Below are 24,194 nucleotides of genomic sequence, written 5' to 3'. Positions count from 1 at the left end.
TAATATATCACCGCATATTCTGAAGGAATGTGCCAGAGAGTTAACACCTGCCTTGACATATTTTTTTAATAAGAGTCTTGCACTTGGTCAAGTCCCTAAAGAGTGGAATAAGGGCAAGATTGTGCCACTTCATAAAGGAGGTGATCGAACTCAAGCATCAAACTATAGGCCTATCTGTGTGTCAGGTGTTGTGGTTAAGTTGTTGGAGAAGCTTGTGAGAACTAGGATCCAGAGTTGGGTTGACAACAATGGTATAATCTTTGATGGACAGCATGGATTTGCTAAAGGGAGGTCGTGTTTTAGTAATCTACTTACTTATTACAATAAAGTGACTGCTTCCTTGGACAGAGGAGAAGGATACACAGTAATATATTTGGATTTTGCAAAAAGCTTTTGATAGAGTACCTCATGATAAGTTGACAGTCAAACTAGAGCAGATGGGGTTGGATATTAGATTAGTGCATTGGATTGGAGACTGGCTATCTGATAGGTATCAACAAGTTGTGTATGGGGGTGCAACATCCAGGAAAAGGAAAGTCACTAGTAGAGTGCCTCAGGGATCTGTTTTAGGGCCATTACTATTTAACTTGTATATTAATGATATTGGCGAAGCTTTGGATGGAGATATTCAGTTGTTTGCAGATGATGCAAAGTTGGGACGAACCATAAAGAGTAGTGAAGATGTTGTGGCCTTGCAAGAAGACTTGAATAAATTGAGTAATTTGCAAGCAAATGGGGATGTGAGTTCAATGTTGCAAAATGTAAGGTTTTAAAATTTGGAAAACAAAGATGGGATGCAGAATTTATGCTTGGTCAGAATATATTGTTGAAAGTAGAGGAAATAAGAGATCTGGGGGTGATAATGGATAAGGATCTAAAATTTAGGGGACACATCGCCAAAATTGTGAAGACAACACAAAGACTTCTGGGAATGATGCGGAAGACACTGACATGTAGAAGTAGGGAGATTCTTGTTCCATTGTATAAGGCTTTGATTAGGCCACACATGGACTATTGTGCCCAGATTTGGTCACCAGGTTTTCAGAAGAATGAAGAGATGTTGGAAAGGGTCCAAAGGTGACTGACTAAGGTAGTTTCTGACCTCTGGCATGTTGAGTATGAGGAAAGATTGAGAAGATGTAATTTGCGGAGTCTGGCGGAGAGAAGGAAGAAGGGAGATATGATAGAGACCTAAAAGTTGGTAAGGGGTTGTTATAAGATCAATGGTGGAGAAGTTCTACAGAGAATAGTGGGAGATCAGGGGAGAAACAGAGGTCATCCCTGGAAACTGTATAAAGAGGGTGTGAGTAGGGGAGTGAGAGGCAGGTTTTTTTCATGCAGAGTTGTGAATGATTGGAATGCCTTGCCTGAGAATGTGGTGTCTGCAAGGAGTTTGAGTGTGTTTAAGACACGGTATGATGAGATGTGTGTGTGATAAAAGGACCTCCCAGATGAGTCTTCGACTCCATGAGGTGTTGTTTAATAATAATAATAATGTTTTCCTTTTTACTTCATGTTTTACTAGTAATGATATTTTCATTAGCCTAAGTGAAACAATGATTCTTAAATTAACAAGTTCTAATGCTTGTTAGATACAAAAGATAAGCAATGAAAATTACTTCTAATTTCAATTTTTTATATATTTTTAATTACAAGTATGTTTTTTATGCTAATTTAATTACACGATGTGTGTAAATGCCTATAGACAGTAGATGAATTTCACCACCCATGTAAGACCACAACCTTGCTTCCTCAAGAGCCTGAACTAGCTTAAAAAAGTTGCTTCTTTGGTCTCCAGATTACTAAATCCAAAGCTTATCACAGTACTAATGTACTAGAGGTTTGCAACTTTTTGTGGATAAGATTAACATGAAAACTTTAAGCTCATCTAATTTTTGCATACTTTAACTATTTCTTGTCTCTCATGCATTTCGTTACTTGTTTTACATGCATCCTCATTCTTTTCATACTTATGCACTACTGCCAAAATTTTTATCATTCATATGTTAGGCAATTAACTTATTTACACCATGCGAACCAAGTCCTAGAGATAATTTACTTGTCCCCAAGATCACGGCAAAACAATAATTTTTCTTCCATATATTCAGAAGAATCCTAGTTAATTAACCTCAAAACTCAAGTAATTTTGTAGCAAAATGGAACTTGATTTTTCACATGCGAAATGAGTGGCATATATGACAGCTTTCACACAATCAAGAAAAGAATAATTGAGTATAGCAAATTATTTTATGCATACTATGAATTGCATCCAATTACAAGTCTTTCCATTTTTGGATTTATAACTGATTTTTTTTTTTTTAATTAACTACATCATAATCAATTTCCTGATATGTACACCCAAGGGTTATCAGGTTACTATGACAGCACTACATGATTTTACATTATTATTAATCTCCTAGCAACAATTTTCCTCCAAATTAACTATTACTTGTGAACACTCCAATATTGTCATATCTAATATTCCATACTTCTAAGGCATTTCTGACTGAATCAATCCACCTAGATCTTGGTCCTCCTCTGGGTCTCTTTCCTGCAATCTTGGCATTAAATACTAACCTTTTGTTTTGCTAACAAAAGATTTCCACCTTAGATTAGCTCTACTGACATATTCTTGAATGCTAACAATGTCAAATTCCTTTCGAATATCTTCATTTTTAATATGATTCTGCAATTGATGCCATCAGTTCACCTTCCTAATTTTCCTCAGAACCCTCATATCTGTGGTCTCTGGTCTTAGATCAAGTGCTTTATTTCTAACCAGATCTATAACATAAAATTGTTTTCAACACTGTCTTGTATACTGCTAGTTTGGTGTTTTGGTTCATTTCTCTCTTATTCCATATAAGTTTATTCAGCTGGTAACCCATACCAGCTTTGCTTAATCTGTTGTCTATTTTCATATTTAACCTGCCACCTTCACTAAAAACTGCATAAATAGCTGAAATGTTTTACTTGTTCTATAGGATCTCCATTCAGAATGTAGTTGAAGTTTTCTATGCTCCTGATTATTTTCATGATTTTGGATTTTATTTATTGCTGATTTTCATGCCAAATTTGTTACAACTGTTATTCAATTTAGTTAGTGAATCCTGCTGGAGACTTGCACTACATGTGTTTAGGAGTCTACATAAAACAAAGAGCCAAGTTTGATTATCTCTGATTTTAATATCAGGCCTGATACCACTTTCTTTTATAATGTGATCCACATAGTTGATGAATAATAGTAGAGATAATGTGCATCCTTGTCTTATTCCTGATTTTACATGAAACTATCTTCCTGTATTTCTTTCAATTCTAACTGCTGATTGACAACTTAAATATAGACTACGTATTGCTCTCTATAATGTTCCATTAAATATAATGTGTTTTGTTGAAAGTTTATTTTTCACTTGGTTAGAATATAATAAATTTAGTTTAATCCTTTATCCAAGTGTGAGCAAACAAAGTTTGCGCCTGAAAGTATCTTCAGGACTGAAGTAAGGTGGTACACACCAGGGCAACTCGTTGCAAAGGTGGAGCAAGCTACCAACACTCCTGTCTCAGTATCTCCTATAATGCAAAACACATCTCCTTGCGGATATGTCTAATGTTATGCATTAAGGGAAGGGCCACTACCCAGACTAGTTTCGACCTTTATTGAGGTCTCTTCAGTGGGAGCCAGGCCCAAGCTGAGATACCAGGCAGAAGCATTCGCAGGTCATCTCCACCTATAGAAGTTGCCAAATGGTGTGCCACCCATTTTTAATAAATTACTCTGGATTTAGAGAAAGATGTTGAAAGTTTATTTTTCACTTGGTTAGAATATAATAAATTTAGTTTAATCCTTTATCCAAGTGTGAGCAAACAAAGTTTGCGCCTGAAAGTATCTTCAGGACTGAAGTTTTCGCAGGTCATCTCCACCTATAGGTGGAGATGACCTGCGAATGCTTCTGCCTGGTATCTCAGCTTGGGCCTGGCTCCCACTGAAGAGACCTCAATAAAGGTCGAAACTAGTCTGGGTAGTGGCCCTTCCCTTAATGCATAACATTAGACATATCCGCAAGGAGATGTGTTTTGCATTATAGGAGATACTGAGACAGGAGTGTTGGTAGCTTGCTCCACCTTTGCAACGAGTTGCCCTGGTGTGTACCACCTTACTTCAGTCCTGAAGATACTTTCAGGCGCAAACTTTGTTTGCTCACACTTGGATAAAGGATTAAACTAAATTTATTATATTCTAACCAAGTGAAAAATAAACTTTCAACATCTTTCTCTAAATCCAGAGTAATTTATTAAAAATGGGTGGCACACCATTTGGCAACTTCTATAGGTGGAGATGACCTGCGAATGCTTCTGCCTGGTATCTCAGCTTGGGCCTGGCTCCCACTGAAGAGACCTCAATAAAGGTCGAAACTAGTCTGGGTAGTGGCCCTTCCCTTAATGCATAACATTAGACATATCCGCAAGGAGATGTGTTTTGCATTATAGGAGATACTGAGACAGGAGTGTTGGTAGCTTGCTCCACCTTTGCAACGAGTTGCCCTGGTGTGTACCACCTTACTTCAGTCCTGAAGATACTTTCAGGCGCAAACTTTGTTTGCTCACACTTGGATAAAGGATTAAACTAAATTTATTATATTCTAACCAAGTGAAAAATAAACTTTCAACATCTTTCTCTAAATCCAGAGTAATTTATTAAAAATGGGTGGCACACCATTTGGCAACTTCTATAGGTGGAGATGACCTGCGAATGCTTCTGCCTGGTATCTCAGCTTGGGCCTGGCTCCCACTGAAGAGACCTCAATAAAGGTCGAAACTAGTCTGGGTAGTGGCCCTTCCCTTAATGCATAACATTAGACATATCCGCAAGGAGATGTGTTTTGCATTATAGGAGATACTGAGACAGGAGTGTTGGTAGCTTGCTCCACCTTTGCAACGAGTTGCCCTGGTGTGTACCACCTTACTTCAGTCCTGAAGATACTTTCAGGCGCAAACTTTGTTTGCTCACACTTGGATAAAGGATTAAACTAAATTTATTATATTCTAACCAAGTGAAAAATAAACTTTCAACATCTTTCTCTAAATCCAGAGTAATTTATTAAAAATGGGTGGCACACCATTTGGCAACTTCTATAGGTGGAGATGACCTGCGAATGCTTCTGCCTGGTATCTCAGCTTGGGCCTGGCTCCCACTGAAGAGACCTCAATAAAGGTCGAAACTAGTCTGGGTAGTGGCCCTTCCCTTAATGCATAACATTAGACATATCCGCAAGGAGATGTGTTTTGCATTATAGGAGATACTGAGACAGGAGTGTTGGTAGCTTGCTCCACCTTTGCAACGAGTTGCCCTGGTGTGTACCACCTTACTTCAGTCCTGAAGATACTTTCAGGCGCAAACTTTGTTTGCTCACACTTGGATAAAGGATTAAACTAAATTTATTATATAATGTGTTTTGAAAAGCTTTTCTCTGGACACTTTGTTGTATGTGTTTTACAGATCTACAAAACTCAACTACAGATCCTTGTAACATTCCCACGATTACTCAACTATCTGTCTTAAAGTGAAAATCTGATCTTGACAACCTCTATTTGGTCTGAACCTAGCTTGTTTTTCTCCAAGTTTCTATTCCACAATGTTTCTCAACCTCTTTTCAAGTATGCTTGCATAAATCTTACCTGAACACTTAGTAGAGAAAGTACTCTTCAATTCTCACATTCAGTTTTTATTTCTTTTAATTTTTTATAGATCGTGCTATGAGTGCTCTACTCCAATCGTTGGAAATTCAGCCTGATAGCTAGGCCTTCTGAATTATGAATGTAGCCACCGCAAAACTTTTATACCTTCATATTTAAGTATTTCTGTTGAATATAATCTACTCCAGCTGCCTTTCCACATTTCAAGATTTTGACAGCTTTTTCTATGTCAAGTATTGATATGTACTCCTCTTTGTATTCCTCTTGAAAATTTTCTAGTACGGTTCTGTTAACTGCTTGGTTCGCATGAGAATCTTTAAAAGTAATCACTCCAAAATGTCATGCGAACCAAACAGTTAACAGAACCATACTAGAAAATTCTCGAGAACATTTCCCACTTTTCTGATATTTATTTTCCATACTCAAGTCTTCACATGACTTTTCTTTAGCTACTTTTACACACAGTTTAGCTGTCTTACATTTTTCTCTGTATTCTTTTAGGGCATCTGCTGACTTATTTGCTAGGAACTTTTGGAATAATTTCTTCTTTTCCAGTACTGCTTCTTTAACTTCTTGTGTCCACCATGGATTCTTATTTTTCTATCCTTGCAGACAATTTTACCACATACCTCCCTAGCTGAATCAATCAATGTCTTCTTCAGAATTTGCCATCGAGACTTCAAAGTTTGGTTCTTGTTTTCAAATTGTTTCATTTTTGCTTCAATAATATTTGTATAGTCAAGTTTACAACTTACTTGTAAAAGCTGCTCAACTTTAATTCTTTTTAAAACTTTGTTACATACTGTTCTTTTCAATGTGATATCCATTTTTATGCTGCTTAGTACTAAGTAATGGTCACTTCTAATTTTAATTTCTCTGTACACTCTTGTATCCTGAATAAGCCTGATAATATTACTATCAAACAATGATATCAACGAGGCTTTTCTTATTTCTTGTGTTATTTCTTCTCTCCATGTGAAATTGCGCACATCTTTATGTTGAAACAAGTGTTAGTAATGACTAATCCATGTCCTGAGCAGAAGTCCAGTAAATACTTACCATTATATTAGCTTTGCCCTTTACTCCAAATTTTCCCAAAATGTTCCTACATGTCTGGTGGGATTCATTTCCTGCTTTGCTGTTTAGATCTCCTACAAGGACCACTTTTTCCATTTTTTTTATGTCAGCTGCTTGTTCTAATGACTCAAAAAATTCCTCCACTTCTTCCTTAGAAGAACCTTCTGTGGGACTATATGCTCAAATAAGTTTCATTGTCTATGTCCTCATTTTAAAGTTTACCCACATAACTTTACTTGAAAATGCCTTTCTTTCAAGAAGTTTATATTCATGTTTGGTGTTGAATGCTATTGCTGCTCCTTCCTTTCCTTAATCATTATTGCCTGAAAATAACATCCTATACTTATTATTTAGTGAGATTTCAGATTTCACTTTTTTTTTTGTCTTCTTTGTCTCAGTATTGCCAATTATGTCCACATGGTACTTCTCCAATTCTTCAACAAGTTTGATTTCCTTTCCATTAATACTCCTTATATTGATGGTTCTTATCTTCAATTCTGCTGATGTTGAGTTGGAATTTGTTTCAGTAGCTGACTTTTCAGTTTGCTCTGGTTCCCTAATGAAAATGGGGGCCTTGTTTAACTGGGTGACACCCCAGCCAGCATAAAATCTCATCATGTACCATCATATGTATATGTGGTTTAAGCCAATAGAGAGTACAATTTGGTCGGATAAGTTCCAAATTGCCAGCCCATCCTCATTCGTTCAGTACCTAGTAGATGCCTACTAATGGGGTTCACTATGTGAAGGTGAGGATTGGACATTAGGTCAGAAGCCCCAGTCAGTTCTCCACATTCCTGAAAGGTAATGTGGAGGTCTCCTCCAAGTTATTTGGCTTTGGCTCTAACCTGACCGCTTGGAATAATGTTGATTATATAGGAAACATAGCCAATTCCCATAATTTAAATAAAGGGGATCTGTAAAATCTCTTGCGGAAAAAATTTTTGCTTTGCTAATTTTTCATAATTGATTTTCCAGTTTTTTTCTCAACATTTAGTAATATTTAAAATATAACATACTAAATAAAATGCTACTGTAAAAGTGCATATACATTGATGTATGTAGAGCTGTAAGTAGGGATTATGCCAGATTAGTGATGACAAAATACCAACCAAAGGTTGCAAGGTCAACTGATGTTGACCGAACAGGTAGAAATGACATCATCGTTAAAGGCTAATCTCGAAAAAACAGCAGAGAGAAGAGCGACATTTTGCATAAAAGGAGTTAGTGGCCCTTGGCTTTTCTTCTGCTCGTCGCCAAAGCTTTTTTACCTTCTCTTCATATGAGTTTCTTTCGTTGCTGAGGCTCTTCTCCCGTCACCGGTTTTCTACCCATCGAGCGCTGTAGGATCTTCATCTCCAGAGCGCAGCAGGCCGTTTCCCTCTTCGATGGGTCTCAAGAACCATGGCAATTTCCCTATCAAATGTCCAACAGAGGAAAGTTCTACAAGAGAGCACCTGTGAGGTCCAAGCAGCAAGGAAGTTAACCAGAAAGAAGACGCTAAGACCTGAAGAAGTATGCTGTATTTTGTTTAGACTCTTTATTCATGGTCAAAGTGTGATAATTGGACTCTTTATTCATGGTCAAATTGTAAGTAGGCAATGTTTTTGTAATTAGTAAGAAAGTGTATCTCGGATTCATGAATATGCCTACAAGAAATTGAGTGTAAAATGATGGTATCTCAGTCACAAGTCTTGTGGGAATATTATTTGTTAACCTGTATGTTAAGACTATAAATGTGCACTCAGTGTTAATATAGGAAGCAGTATTATTAAGAATTTATATACAATTAGGCAATTTTTAAGTCAGTATTTGAGGGAAGGAATTTTTTTAACCTGTTTATGCAGTGAGCAAGAGTGTGCATGGTTTATGTCTAGCAAGTTAACCCATTAATTGTGTGCATTGTGAGTTTGTCATACAAATTGCCTGCTTGTAAAAGGGTTAAGTGTGATAATTGCACAATATCTTGAGTGTAATGTACTTCTTGTCTACTTGTAAAATAAATGTTTTGTAACTACCTGATTTGTTCTTTGGTTAATGCACTATCTCCAAAAAAATGCGAACCTGCGGGCATAATAAGATACAAATAGTCATGACTTGCATATAGAGAATTTGGATTTTGTTACTGATTAATTCCTGTTTTTGCTCACCCTAATTTTCAAACAATATTTACTCAAATTAGATGGCACAGTCAAAAACAAAATAAATTTCCTAATTTGATTTGTATGAGCGTGGGAAACTGCATACATTAAATTTACACAAAGTTTGTTTAGTGGTGGTGGTGGTGAGGGGGGGGGGGAACAGAAATTGGTCACAGTAAGATTAACTTTGAGAAGTTTATAGTTCTTTACTTGTTCCAACTTCACTCTTAATTTAGTGAAGTTGGAACAAGTAAAAGTAAAGAGCAAAGTTAAGATAAGATAAATAATTCAAGTTAATATTTTACAAAGGTGCAGCAGACATAAAAAATTAAATAATTAACATTATTTAACAGATCCATCTAACGTATACACATTAGAAATTCTGCAGTACTGACTGTTCATTGGTAATTATAAGCCCAAATTATGAGAATAAATATAGGTTTTGACAGACTGTTCATATTTTATAACAATGCCAAAATTTGCAAATATTACATATATCTACTTCAAAAATCATTCAACAATGAAGTATTCCAAATATGCTATTTCAATGGTGGTTGCAACTTGTAAATGTGTATTTTCTTAAAAATTCTGATACTGTGTGCATGCAGGTATGTGTATGAAATTAAACTTTTGTTTAAATAGTGAGTGAAATAATGTAGAGAATGGCCATAAAAACAGGAAAAATTTTTTTGAAGCAGATAGGGGAAAATATATAGTTCAGCTGGAGATCAACAGAAGAGAGAATATTAATTCACTCTTTGCATTCCAATTTAAATACAGCTCTACAATAATTATCAAACCAATTTGGTGGTAGACACATAATCATCCTCATAGTTTTACAATAAGATTCATATTTGTACCATCAACAAGAATCTGATAACAATTTTTGACGATTATCTGATAATTATTCAAGAATCTGATATTCTTGATTGTCCAGAAAAAGGTATTTCGCTAACTGATGACTCTCCTAATCTCACATACTCTCTAGCCACTGTCTCAGAAACATTTTCTGCATTGGGTGTTTTCTATAGATATTTTTAGAGTTGCCTCAGCAGAATTGGTATCTAACAAGATTTGGACGATTATCTGATAATTATTCAAGAATCTGATATTCTTGATTGTCCAGAAAAAGGTATTTCGCTAACTGATGACTCTCCTAATCTACATACTCTCTAGCCACTGTCTCAGAAACATTTTCTGCATTGTGTGTTTTCTATAGATATTTTTAGAGTTGCCTCAGCAGAATTGGTATCTATCATTCCTTCATTTCTGCTAATCTTACAACAGAGCAACAGCTGATTGACACTGATTTACACTTAAATTGTTAACCCACTGAACCTATTATAGTTTGCCCACCATTTGTAGGTCCCTGCTTTGCGTCTTTCCAAGAATAGTCGATTCATGCTGAAGGGGAGAAAGAAATGAAGGACGTTCGAATTGGTCGCCAACACGCGAAATCACGTGCTTTATAGGTAAAATTTTCCAATTGTTATACAAGCAACATAGTTAACTACAATAATCACAAAAGAGAAGTTAATTTTCCAACTGGTAATAATAAACAACTCATCCCACAATACGGAATGATTACCCTATTATCGGAATGGATTCTCCTTTTTCTGAGATGCGCAGAAGTGTCGAAGGATCTCTAATCGGTGGGCGAACTATACTCCCATTCACTTTTCATTCCATCTCTGTTCTTTGAAAGAGTCTTTTCCCATGATGTATTTCTTGAAGACTACAACCTTCAAAAAAGATATGAACAGATTGCTTTTTTTTCTTTACACACTGCTATAGATTTTGTACAGCCTCGTGTGTGTGTGTGTGTAAGAAAGAGAGAGAATTATATAAAAAAGAAAATCCATGTGTTTAACTTGATGAATTTAAAAAAATTTATCCTTACACAACTGAATATAGTTAGAAATATACTATATTAGATAAGCCTATTCTGTAGTTGATAAGTGAATTAAAGCAGTTTATGCCAAATTCATGCTTACAGCATACTTCTGATAATTGTGAGGGAAACAAAAAAATGAAGCAATCCAAGCAAATCCGTTGCATTTAATGAAACTATTATTGAAAATAGCATAAAGCCAAAAAATCTGCATCACTTGTTGGCAATGGTTTGAGTCTATTTAATTATATTTGAAATGCACATCCCTGATCTATTAAATTATAAACTCAGGGGAAAGTAAGGAGGGTATACTGTATTTCATTTAATTAAAATGTTAGCATGATTCTTGAGATAATTTTCAAATGAAAAAAATATTTTTACTTAGCATACAACTATTATACGTATGACATCAAGAAAATAGACAGAAATGAGGGAGGGAAAAATCTGAGAAATCTGGAATTTTTTTGAGAAAACCTCAAAAAACTACATAAGGATGAAACATCATGAAGGATACACGAATTTCTTAAGTCTTTTAAACTGATTTTCACTACCAGTGCATATTAATTTACAAATTAACTTCTATAACAATATGACAGAAGTTATTTACTTTTAAACTAGAAATCCAAGGAATAATAAAAAACAGATAAACTTACAATTCTATCTTTAGTTGCATCTCCTAGAAGTCCACCAAATGTTATTATGGGTGTAAGACAGGCAAAATATAAGAAGAAAATGGAAGCTACTGTCTGCAGGGCTAAAGCATCTTTAAAGTCACTCCAGTACCATCGCAATTTACGCTTGACATCATTGACTAAACCTCCAAATAACCTAAACAGATGTGAATAAACTGAAACTATACCACTACTAAGAGACTAGAGATATTCAATTTCTGTTTTTTCCCCCCTAGTGATACATTAGGTAACTACAATAGTATATGTTGCATAACGTATTAAAATAATTAGACTGCAATGAACAAAAATGCAATAGTGTTAGTTATATGCAGTTAGCTAAATCAAATAAAATCATGCTAGTATAGTGGTTGCATATTGAACACATTTTATTACATATTACCTCAGATGTTTCATACATTAAAATTGTTTTTCAAAAATGATTGACATTCCTAATAATAGATGGGGAAAACAAAAGTTTCCAATGAATGTGCAAAAATTTCAGGATTAGAATAAAGGCCTTGAAATTTCTTACTCATCTTCCAATAGTTACCACATCAAATCCAAAACTGATTCTGAAAAGGTGACAAAATTCATCATCAGTGCCCATAGGTCCTATGCCCACAGGCACCTGATGCTTGTTTCATCATTTTTTTGCCATTTCTCTCTCCGTCCATCAGGTGACTCAAATTGTGCAAACGCTTTCCATGCCACTCCTTTACGTCATCTATCCTCTCTCACCTTGGCTGTTTATACTATCCATTGTACCAAGGATCAAAGTTTTGACTTTCTCCTGTTATTCGTTCTGTAGATATGCCTAAAAAGCTTTAGTCACCTCATTCAGATTATTTTCTGCATTAAATTCTCTTTGCAGTTTACTTTGCTATACAGATCTTCATTTGTTACCTTTTGCACCCATCCAATTCATTCACATCTCATTGGATGCTCAAGGCACTTACTAATAATCAGAAATAAACTTCTTCCAAATTCACCCCAAATTGTCGCTTGGAAAGCAAACAGCCTAACTAACAAGATAGAAGAGCTACAAGAATTCACACAAAGACACAATCCAGACATCATTTTGATAAATGAAACTCACCTAAGACCTGCAAACAATCCAAAATTAAGAGGGTGTTTCTTGAAGGAATCTTTCTGTGAAGGTTAGTGATGGGTTTGAATTACTAAAATCCTGAAGTATGGTTGCAAGAGAAGCTGTAATGATTGTGAGTCACCTCAGCATAGGTCCTGCCCTGGCGGTGGTTATCCACTCTCTTTACCTCTGCCTGAGCTTGTGGAGATTCTGTTGTCTTTTGTTCAGCGTTGTGTAGTTGGGGAGATTGTTTTCGTTATCTGCACACAAGGTTGAAAGATGTATTGTCTATTTCTTATTATATTCTCTTGTTCTTTGGATAGTGAATGCACCCCTATAATTGGCCACGTGAGGGCCACTGCAGTCGGCACATTTGGCTGCGGTGGTTTTAGGTTTGGTGCAGGTGTTTGTGGGGTGGTCCTCAACACATTTCACACATCTGTAGTCAGGTTTACAAAGCCTTTGAGCATACCCATATTTCTGACATCTGTAGCATTAAACTGGCAAAGCTTGTTTCCTCAAAGGTTCAAGCGTGATTTTGAGTCCACAGATCGATGTCAGGTCATATATATTTTTATAGGAATTTTGAATAAGTACAATACAATTTCCAACCGATCCACTACAAATTTAGAAATAACAGGCATTGAAGTGCACACCAACTCAGCTGGTAAACTCAAAATTTATGCTGCATACAACTCATCAAAAAGTACCTTGCTGTCAGCTGATTTAGATGCCATTCTTGGAATAAGGAAGTCCATCATCATCACTGGGGATCTCAACTCCAAGCACTCATCTTGGAATAGTAAGCACTCATCTTGCAATTCTAAAATATATTAAATTTCAGTACAACATTCAATCATTGAACGAGTTATCCTCTGATCACAACCCTATTTTGTTTACTCTAGGTAATCAAGAACAACTATCTCCCTCTCACTCCTTCAAAGCCTGGGAAAAATTATCCAAAGTACTTCCTGAAACACATTGGCCCTATACCTAATATAAAATCGAAAGAAGATATCAACAAAGCAATAGAAAATCTCACCAATCAAATCAACAAAGCTGTAACAGCAGTCAGAAAAACTACGACTATCCCTAAGCCCAACCGTCTTCCAGAAGATATCATGAACAAAATTAGAGAAAAAAAAAAAGCAAGGAAAAGATATCAAAACACATCTGCTCCTCAGAATAAAAAACTCCTCAACAAACTGAACAGTTCAGTTAGAGAAGCTCTCAAAAATTATAGAAACCAAAAATGGGACAACAAGTTATCATTTATAGATCCTGCAGATCGTTCCATCTGGAAATTCTTTAAAAAGTCTCAGAAACAAACATAAATCTCTATCCCTTATTCAATCAGATCAGGGTTCGGCACAGACTGATGCTAAAAAAGCAGAAGCCATAGCAAGGAATGGGTATAGCATTTTTCATCAGGATAGGAGGGGAAAGCATGGTGGTGGGGTACTGCTTATGATAAGTGATGACCTATGTCCTCTAAGAGTGGAGGCTTTGGAAGGAAGTAGACAAATGATTTTGAGAGCATATGGTGTGAGGTAGAGGTAGGCAAGACAGGATATTTAGTGGGGTGTTGCTACAGACCCAGGAGCACAGAGGGTGGGGGACCAGGAGATGTTTAGACAGCTAAGTTTGGCAAGTGCAAGAAGAATGATTGTTATGGGAGATTTTAACTACAGTAGTATAAATTGGAGAGAGGAAGATGCATGTAGCAATAGGGGAATGGAATTTCAAGAATTCTTGAGGGACAAATGTCTTAGGCAACATGTAACAGAGGGAACAAGAGGTTCAAGAGTTTTGGATTTGGTTATAGCATTAGAAGAGTTGATAATAACTGAGATGACATCTCTCCCACCAGTTGGAGAGAGTGACCATATGGTTTTGACTTGGAAAATGAACAGACATGCAGGAGTATCAAAGAGACGGGAACTTATGTGGAATTATAATGCAGGTGATTATAATAGTCTTAGACGTCAACTTCAGGAAGTTTCGTGGAGGAAGGAATTGGAAGGCCGGGATATCATTAGTGCGTTGGAAATTGTGAAAGAATATTTGTTAGCAGCAATGGTAATTTGTATACCATGAGTGAAGAAGAGGACACAATTTGGAGTAAAGTGGATGACAAACAATATTAAACAGGAATTGCATGCGAAAAAGAGGCTATGGAAGAGATATAAGGAGACAGGTGAAGAGAAGATGCGTGAAGAATATAAGACACAGGTCAGAAGAGTGACTAGTGTGGTAAGGAAAGCAAAACTGGAATACGAGAGGAGATTGGCCCTAAGATCCAAAGAAAATACTAGGGAATTTTTTAGCTATGTGGCCAGTAGGAGGAGAAACGACTGTGGAAGAATGATATTATGAGATAAAAATGGGAATAGAGTGACTGATGCAGAGGACATAGTGGAATTGTTCAATGAACACTTGATTGGAGTATTTTATCCTAGAGGTGTCAGTTTTAATGCTAGAGGGATAAGGCTGGTTCGAAGTTTAGAGGTACAGGAGGAGAGTGTGTTTCAGATACTGAATACTCTGGATGTCAATAAAGCTTTGGGACTGGATGGTATTTCACCACGAATTTTGAGAGAATGTGCTAGGGAACTGACAGTGCCTTTGACCTGGCTTTTCAATGAAAGTCTGGCTTTGGCAAAGGTTCCCGGGGAATGGAATGAAAGTAAGATAGTGCGATTGCATAAGGGTGGTAACAGACTGGAAGTGTCTAATTATAGGCCAGTCTGTGTGTCATCAGTAGTTGTTAAGATCTTGGAGAAAGTAGTGAGGGACCATATACAGCATTGGGCAGATGAGGGTAATGTTATCTGCAAGAGTCAACATGGATTTGTGAAAGGGCACTCTTGTTTTAGCAATATGCTAGCCTTTTATAATAAAGTTACAAGAACATTAGATGAGGGAAAGGCATATACTGCAATTTTCTTAGACTTAGCAAAGGCATTTGACAGGGTGCCACATGATAAGCTGATATTTAAGTTGCAGCACATGGGTCTGGATGTCAGATTGGTCAACTGGATTCAGGATTGGCTGTCTGATAGGTATCAGAGAGTTGTGTATGGTGGAGCAGTTTCAAGGAGGCAGAGGGTTACAAGTGGGGTCCAACAGGGCTCAGTACTAGGACCTATATTGTTTAACTTTAATATCAATGACATTGCCAGTGGATTGCAAAGGGATATTCAGTTATTTGCAGATGATGCAAAGCTGGGAAGGATTATTAGTAATAGTGCAGATGTGGTAGCCCTGCCAGAGGATTTGAATAAGCTAGATAGATAGGCAAATGAATGGGGATGTCGGTTTAATGCAGCAAAATGTAAGGTCTTGAGGTTTGGGAAACATCGATGGGATGCTGCATACTCTATGGGAGGAGTTATACTGGAGGATGCCAGTGGATTGCAAAGGGATATTCAGTTATTTGCAGATGATGCAAAGCTGGGAAGGATTATTAGTAATAGTGCAGATGTGGTAGCCCTGCCAGAGGATTTGAATAAGCCAGATAGATAGGCAAATGAATGGGGATGTCGGTTTAATGCAGCAAAATGTAAGGTCTTGAGGTTTGGGAAACATCGATGGGATGCTGCATACTCTATGGGAGGAGTTATACTGGAGGATGTGGGGGAGACAAGAGATCTGGGGTTGATGATTGATAGAAACCTGAAGTTTAGGTGACATATTGCAAAGGTGGTGACGGTAACACAGATGATTGCTGCAATTATGAGAAGGACACTGACCTGCAGAGATAAGAGGGTTATCATTCCGTTGTATAAGTCTCTGATCAGATCACACGGACTATTGTTCTCAGATTTGGTCCCCCAGGATTTGAAGGGGATAAATTAACTGTGGAAAGGATACAAAGACGGATGACAAAGATGGTTTCAGGACTGTACAAGGATAGTTATGAGGATCGGCAGAGTAATGTGGACTGCAGAGTTTGGCAGATAGAAGAAGGAGAGGTGATTACAGGGTTGACACTGGGGAGTTCTTTTGCTTGGTTGAACAGTGGGAAGGAGTGATGACAAGAGGCCATCCCTGGAAGTTATGAAAAGAAACTGTGAGCAAGAGGGTGAGGAGTGGTTTCTTTGCATGGAAGGTGGTTGAGCTGTGGAATGCATTGCCTGATGGAGTGGTGAGGGCGAGAACGGTCAATGAGTTTAAGGAGTGGTATGATATACTTTGTGTTTCTTAGGGGGGGGGGGACTTCCCCTCGATGAGTCTTGACAGACTTTATGTTCTTAGGAAGGACCTCCCACGATGAGTCTTTTGACTCCATGGAGGCCTGAATAATAATAATAATAATAATAATAATAATTTGGCTTTCGTCAATATCATAGCCCCACCCAACAGATTCACAGGCTAATCAAATACATTACCACAGGATACAACTGGAGACAACACACTGGTGCCATATTCTTGGACATCACAAAGATTTTTGACAAAATTTGGTACTACAGTCTGCTGTATAAACTCATCATTTGTAACATTCCTTTGAAGATGATACTATTAAATCAAATCATATCTCATGAACAGAAAGATGCAGGTCAAGATAAATGGAACAGTCTCAATCCAACACTGAATTTTGGCTGGGTTTCCACAAGGTTCCTTACTGGCCCTGATTCTATTTTCAAATCTACATGGCAGATATCCCGCATAACCCGATGTCATCCATTTTGGCCCTTTATGCAGATGACATGGCTGTCTTAGCTAGATTACTTCATCCACACCTTGTAACCAAAAAACTTCAAGATAGCATTCTAAAACTAGAACAATGGTTCTCAAACTGGATATTGCAAGTTAATCATCATCAAAGTACAGCTATATTCTTCACTAGAAGATTAGCATCTTCCAAAGGGGACATCGTTCTGTTCAATACCAAAATTCCGTGGCAAATAGAAGCCAAATATCTCAGAATACTACTGGACAAAAGATTAAGCTTCAACAACCATATTAGGAACATATGTACAAAGGTATCCAAAGCCATTGCCCAAATGAATACCCCTTGATCAATAGATATAGCAAATTAAACACAAGAAACAAACTGCTATTCTACCAGACAGTGATTTGTCCTATATTTACATATGCTTCTCCAACATGAAGCTATATCTCCAATGTTAATATACTTAACCTGCAATGAGTGCAAAACCAATGTTTATGAATTATACTAAATGCTCCATGGTTTGTCATAAATGTTCAGATTCATGAGACACAAATATACCATATATCGCCTCATTCTTACACTCTCTAGCAGCAAAGTTCTTTTCGAAAATAACTACACACCCTAATCAAACTGGTACAACAAGCTACAAACTACAATGAAAAAGACCTCTACAAGCATAAAAGACCTAAAGCCATTTAAATATCCAATGATGCTATGTAACTAACCCCCCCCCCCCCATTGGGCAAGCTTAATGCTCAAATTTTTTTCCCATCACTGTTTCCTAGGTATCAGTGATGGGGAGTATAAAAAGCAGTAAGCTTCACACTTTGAATCAGAAATGTTCCGGTTCTTCTGGGTATGGTTTCCACTGAGGGCAGTTTGCTTCCTGGGAAGTAGAGTAGTTCTCCACAGTGAACGCTTTTACTTGTCACTGAGTTTGCTGTCCTAGAGTGATTTTGTAGACCATTCAGAGTTTTTGGAGAGGTCCTGCACTTTCACAGTACCTCAATAAAGGTTGAAATTTGTCTGGGTAGTGGCCCTTCCCACAATGCATAGAATTATCCTATAATGCTTTGCATTAAGATAATGAGGCAATTAACGTGAATTCGCTAGCCTCTATATACAATTAGCCTAGTCATGCAAACTTTTGTTTGCTAACATTTGGATAAAGAGTTAATAAAAATTTCACACATAAAGAATTAATTCTTTATGTGTGAAAAACTCTCAACATTTATTTCTATTTCTTCTGCTCCTCTCCTGCCATTAAATCATACTCTCAGTCTTAATAGTGAAATCTTCTAGTTCTGATGATCTTCCCCCCCTCCCCCCAATGTTCTCAAATTCTCTGTCCTAGAGTGCTCTTTTTTATATTACTTTCTTTTGAAACTTCCTATTCTAGTGGGACAGTATGGACTAATTTAGAAATCGGTTGATACTTAAAAGCCCCAACTCTAGCACATTCTTGAGTCTTTTGTAAAATGGACAAATCAGCAGAAGACTATCTGAGAACCTCTAATCCTAATTAATGATTTTCAATTTGGATTCTGCTCCAATGGAAGAAATGTTCCTCCATTCCCACCACATTTTATAAACTTAACTTTTGTTTTTCAGAAACATTTATTTTTGAAATTTCAGGTATATCTAACAGTTATTAAATGCCTTCAAAACAAGCTTACTTCCTTTAATTGTAGTATAGAAAAAAAATTACATCCTCATTGTCATTCAGATTATATACAAACAATAGTTTATTCATGAAATTACTCATAATAGCACTTTTATAGTGATCAGTTGTATTCAGTATAAGTTCCTCTAAAATATGCCTTAAAATGGAATGCATATCTCCCAGAGCATACGTAACCTTTCATTGCTATAGTTTATGGGCAGTTGCCTGCTAATGTAGTCCACCAATAAGTAGGCTAACTCTTGAATACTGTTGGGTATTTCTACTATATACCTGACTGCCATTGTTCATATACAGAGATAATGTGTTGTAACAGTCTTGAGACAAGGCTAACTTTAGAAGAATGGAATAATTATAAAAAACAGAAATAAAGCTTGCAATGATCAATGTAGGGACTATCACTAATACTTGCTATTCAATTTACAGAACAGCAATAGCAATACAATTAATAAATGTCATTAATTTGACAATTAATATTTGGTAGTTATTATATATCAAAAAATAAGTGATACTTTTTTTTTTTTAGGTAGGTACAGTAACAGCAATACTTTTTGAAGATATTAGTATGCTTTTCTCTACATAGCAGGTTTGTTATATCTAATCAAATAAATTACTCCTTTCATTCTTTCTTTCACTACATGTTATTCCCGCTTCCTATGCAGGGTTCGTGTTACTTAGCTGTTTAGTACCACTCCCAACCGACTTGTCGCCTAGTCTGCCATTGGGGGGGGGGATATATTTTGTGGCTGTAGAAGCGTATGTTCACGGGGCCGGTTTGCCTGCTTGTGAGATGAAAAACGCCAGATAAACTAGAAGAAAAACCCTACTGCCTGCGCCCAAGACCGGCTAACTTGGCTATGCCTGAGGAAGATCCTCAAGTTCCTCACATCTTCAACGGGAATCGAACCTGGGACACTCCTTCCCCAGGCATATGGTTGCAAAGCACAAAGCCACTAGGCTAGCCGTGCGGACAAATTACTCCTTTCATAATTACTGGTTATCTGCCAAGGACATCCAATAATTATTTCTTTATATTATATTCACCAATGCAAATGAAAAATTAACCTAAATCACTGGAATAAAACTTCTGTTTATTTATTTATTATTTTTCACGCACACACATCAAAATTTATATCAAAAAATTTTCATGACTACAGACAAAAGTTACAAATTCCCTAAGGATGTGGTTAAGGAATTAATGTACAGTGCTTACAGAAAACTATGCGGAGAGACATTTCAGTATGGAATATGTCCACCCAAACAATGATGCAGCTCTCACAATGTTGTACCATGCTTAGCACCAAGTGATTCATGAGTTCATGAGGCAAACTAGCCCGCTCTTCCTTCAGAGCAAGGATAAGGCCTTGTTTTCATGACTACAGACATGAATGGGGAATTTCGAGCAGCAATGCAACTCCTTATTTCATCCCAAATGTGTTCTATATGTTGAGATCTGGGGAGCATATTGGCCCCTTGATTCAATTAGTCTCCAGAAGTATTTCCACTACTTGTGTATGATGTGGTGTGGAATTGTCATTCACAAAAATGAATTCTTTGCCTACAGCACTAAAGAACAATTGAACAAGACATTAAAGAACTTCATTGCAATTGCATTGTTTACTAGTCAGAGTGGGGTGGTTAAGGGTCAAAGCTGTATAACTGAGAGGAGACCTCCACATAGCCTTTAAAGGAATGCGGAGAACCGACCAGGGCTTCTGACCTAATGTCCAATCCTCACCTTCTCGTGGTGCACCCTGTTGCGTATCTACTTGGATACTGAATGAATGAGGATGGGCTGGCAATTTGGGATTTAGCCGACCAAATTGTATTCTTATTGGTTAAACCAAAATAAAAAATGATGGTACAACATGACAAAATTTCATGTCAGCTGGGGCATTGCCCGGTTAAACAAGGCCCCCGTTGTTTTCAGCAGGGAACCAGGGCGAACAGCGAAAAGTCAGCTACTGGAACAAATCTGAAAACACATTCCAACTCAATATCACCAGAGTTAAGGATCGGTACTATCAACATAAGAAGCCTGAATGGCAAAGAAATGGAGCTAGCCGAGGAATTAGATAAGTACCAAATCGACATAATAGGGGTGACTGAAACAAAAAAGACAAAAACTGGCGATATCTTTCTGAGCAATAAATACAACATGTTATATTCAGGCGATGATAATCAAGGAAAAGAAGGAGTAGCCATAGTATTCAACACAAAATACGAGGCTAATCTTCTTGAATTGCAGTCAGTCTCAAGTAGAGTAATGTGGGCAAATATGAGAATGGAGAACTGGACAATGAGACTTATTTGTGCATATGGTCCCACAGAAGGTTCTACTAAGGTAGAAGTGGAGGAATTTTTTGAGGCTTTAGAAAAAGCAACTGACACAATGAAAAAGGAAAAGTTGGTCCGTGTTGGGGATCTAAATAACAGAGTAGGAAATGATTGTGAGACATACAAAAATATTTTGGGAAAATTTGGAGAAAAGAGCAAAGCTAATAACAATGGCAAATCTGTTGGATTTCTGCTCAGGACATGGACGGGCTATTACTAACACCATGTTCCAACTTAAAAATGTGCAGAAATTCACATGAAGAGAAGAGGCAAGGAATAAGAAAAGTCTCATTCACTATGTTATTGTTAATAGTGATGTTTTCTCCCTAGTGCAGGAAACCAGAGTGTATACAGAGGATTTGAAATTGGAAGTAATTACTATTTAGTCTTGAACAGGATAAAATTGAATTTCATATTGAAAAGAATAGCATGTAAGAAAGTTTTAAAGCGAATAAAAGTTGAGCAGCTCTTGGATGTGAACTGGAGACTAAAATACACAATTACTGAAGAAAAAATGAAAGAGTGTGAGAACAGGAATCAAACCTTGGAGATTCAGTGGCAAGCCTTGAAGAAAGCCTTTATTGATTCAGCTAAAGAGGCATGTGGTGAAGTTGTCTGCAAGAATAGAAAAACTAGAACTCCATGGTGGACACAGGAAGTTAAAGAGGCAGTGAAGGAAAAGAAGAAAGCATATCAAAAGTTCCTGTCAAATAAGTCAGCTTTTGCTCTTAGAGAATATAGAGACAAATGCAAGAATGCTAAACACTGTGTAAAACTAGCTAAACAAAAGTCATGGGAGTACTTTGGCAAGAATACAGAAAATAAATATCAAGAAGGTGGCAAAATATTCTGGAGGTTGTTGAAGAAGTTTAGGAATGGAGGAAAGAGTGCTGTAAAAGGAGTTAGAGATGATAAAGGTTACATGAAAACGGGAGAAAAAGATATCCTTGAGGTATGAAGTAATTACTTTGAAAAACTGCTAAATGAAACAAGCAGTATGACAGCACAGTGATAAAAAACACTGACCAGGCATGCAGTCAGGAATACATATCCATACTTGAAGTAGAAAAAGCCATCAAAGGCTTGAAATGTGGAAAGGCAACAGGAGTAGATGATATTCGACCAGAAATGCTGAAGTATGGTGGTTAGAAAAGTCTTACAGTGGCTGCACTGCATAGTTCAGAAAGCCTGGACAGAGGGACGAATTCCCGATGATTGGAGTACAGCTCTCATAGTACCCATATATAAAAAGGAAAATAAAACTGAATGTGACAATTACAGAGGCATTTCCCTACTGAGTGTTCTTGGCAAGATCTATGCAAGTATACTTGAGAAACGGTTGAGAAGAATTGTGGAAGAAAAGCTGGGTGAAGAACAAGCTGGATTCAGGCCAAATAGAGACTGTCAGGATCAGATCTTCACTTTACGACAAATAGTCGAGAAATCATGGGAATATAACAAAGATCTGTATTTAAGTTTTGTCGATTTGGAAAAGGCATATGACAAGTTGCCAAGAGAAAAGCTATTCAGTATGCTACAGTTATATGGTGTCAATGGGGCATTATATCAAGCAATACTTAGTCTTTATTTGAGTTGTAAGTCAGCAGTTAGAATTGAAGGACGTACAGGAAGATGGTTTAATGTTAAATCTGGTGTGAGACAAGGATGTACATTATCCCTTCTGTTATTCATTATCTATATGGATCACATTATGAAGGAAAGTGGTATTAAACATGATATCAAAATTGGAGATGTTAATGTCAGCTCTTTGATTTATGTGGATGATGTTATACTTCTAAATAAATCCGCTACAAGGTTTGCAAGATTCTCCGACCAAATTGAATAACTGTTGTAATAGATATGGTATGAAGATCAGCAATAAAAAAACAAAGACAATGAAAATGGGCAAAATCATTGAAAATGTCAACTGTGTTGTGAATGGAGAACCTGTGGATCAAGTAAAACATTTCAGCTACTTAGGCATAATTTTTAGTGAAGATGGTAAATTCAATATAGAATAGACAACAGAATCAGCAAAGCTGGTATGGTGGGAAGTCAATTGAATAAATTCATATGGAATAAGAGGGAAATTAGTCGGAACACTAAATTAGCTGTATACAAGACAGTGTTCAAACCAGTTTTAACTTATTGGGGTGAGTTTTCAGATTTGTTCCAGTAGCTGACTTTTCGCTGTTCGCCCTGGTTCCCTGGTGAAAACAACGGGGGCCTTGTTTAACCGGGTGACGCCCCAACTGGTATGAAATTTTGTCAGGTTATACCATCCTTTTTTATTTTGGTGTAACCAATAAGAATACAATTTGGTCGGCTAAATCCCAAATTGCCAGCCCATCCTCGTTCGTTCAGTATCCAAGTAGATACCCAACAGGGTGCACCACGAGAAGGTGAGGATTGGACATTAGGTCAAGAAGTCCTGGTCAGTTCTCCGCATCCTTTAAAGGCTATGTGGAGGTCTCCTCTCAGTTATACAGCTTTGGCCCTTAAGGAGTTGAGCAGTAAGGAAATCAATGCTGCATAGGAACTTAACAAAGAAATACATAACAGCATCAATATACAACTGTATTCCGAAGGACAAAAAGGTTGAATAAGGTACTTGTAAAATGGATGAATGTGGAGCTAAAGCATGAAATATGGAAAAAAGAAGGTACTTTGAAGGAAATACAAGATGAATAATAGTGATAATCAGTCACATGAAGAATATAAAAAACAAGCCAGGAGAGTGATTCAGTTAGTAATGTAAACAAAAGTAGAGTATTAGCAGAAATTGAAAAATCAGGCAAAGAAAAACTTTAGAGAGTTTTTTAGATATGTGGCAAGTAGAGGAAGAATGATCATCGAAAGATGAAGTTAAGGGATGAAAGTGGTAGAATGGTAACTGTTGGAGAAGACATTGTTAAGGTATTCAGTGATCAATTTATAAGA

General features: G+C 36.9%; 1 protein-coding gene across 4 annotated transcripts in view; it reads right to left on the bottom strand.

Annotated features, from left to right (window-relative positions):
- Ndae1 (Na[+]-driven anion exchanger 1) overlaps window positions 1-24,194 on the bottom strand; it is a 511,154-nt gene that overhangs the window by 157,950 nt on the left and 329,010 nt on the right. For all 4 annotated transcript variants that reach the window (XM_090413203.1, XM_090413196.1, XM_090413188.1 and 1 more), the window contains one exon: window positions 11,457-11,631. In XM_090413203.1, coding sequence (XP_090269329.1) covers window positions 11,457-11,631 — 175 coding nt within the window. The remainder of the gene's footprint in view (window positions 1-11,456; window positions 11,632-24,194) is intronic.

Source organism: Typopeltis vanoorti, chromosome 2 (genome assembly GCF_054136105.1).
Source record: "Typopeltis vanoorti isolate ZY-2024b chromosome 2, IOZ_Tvanoo_1.0, whole genome shotgun sequence".
Classification (NCBI taxonomy): Eukaryota; Metazoa; Arthropoda; class Arachnida; order Uropygi; family Thelyphonidae; genus Typopeltis; species Typopeltis vanoorti.
The sequence above is the reverse complement of the archived record's forward strand: the minus strand, read 5'-3'. Positions and strand labels throughout refer to the sequence as shown.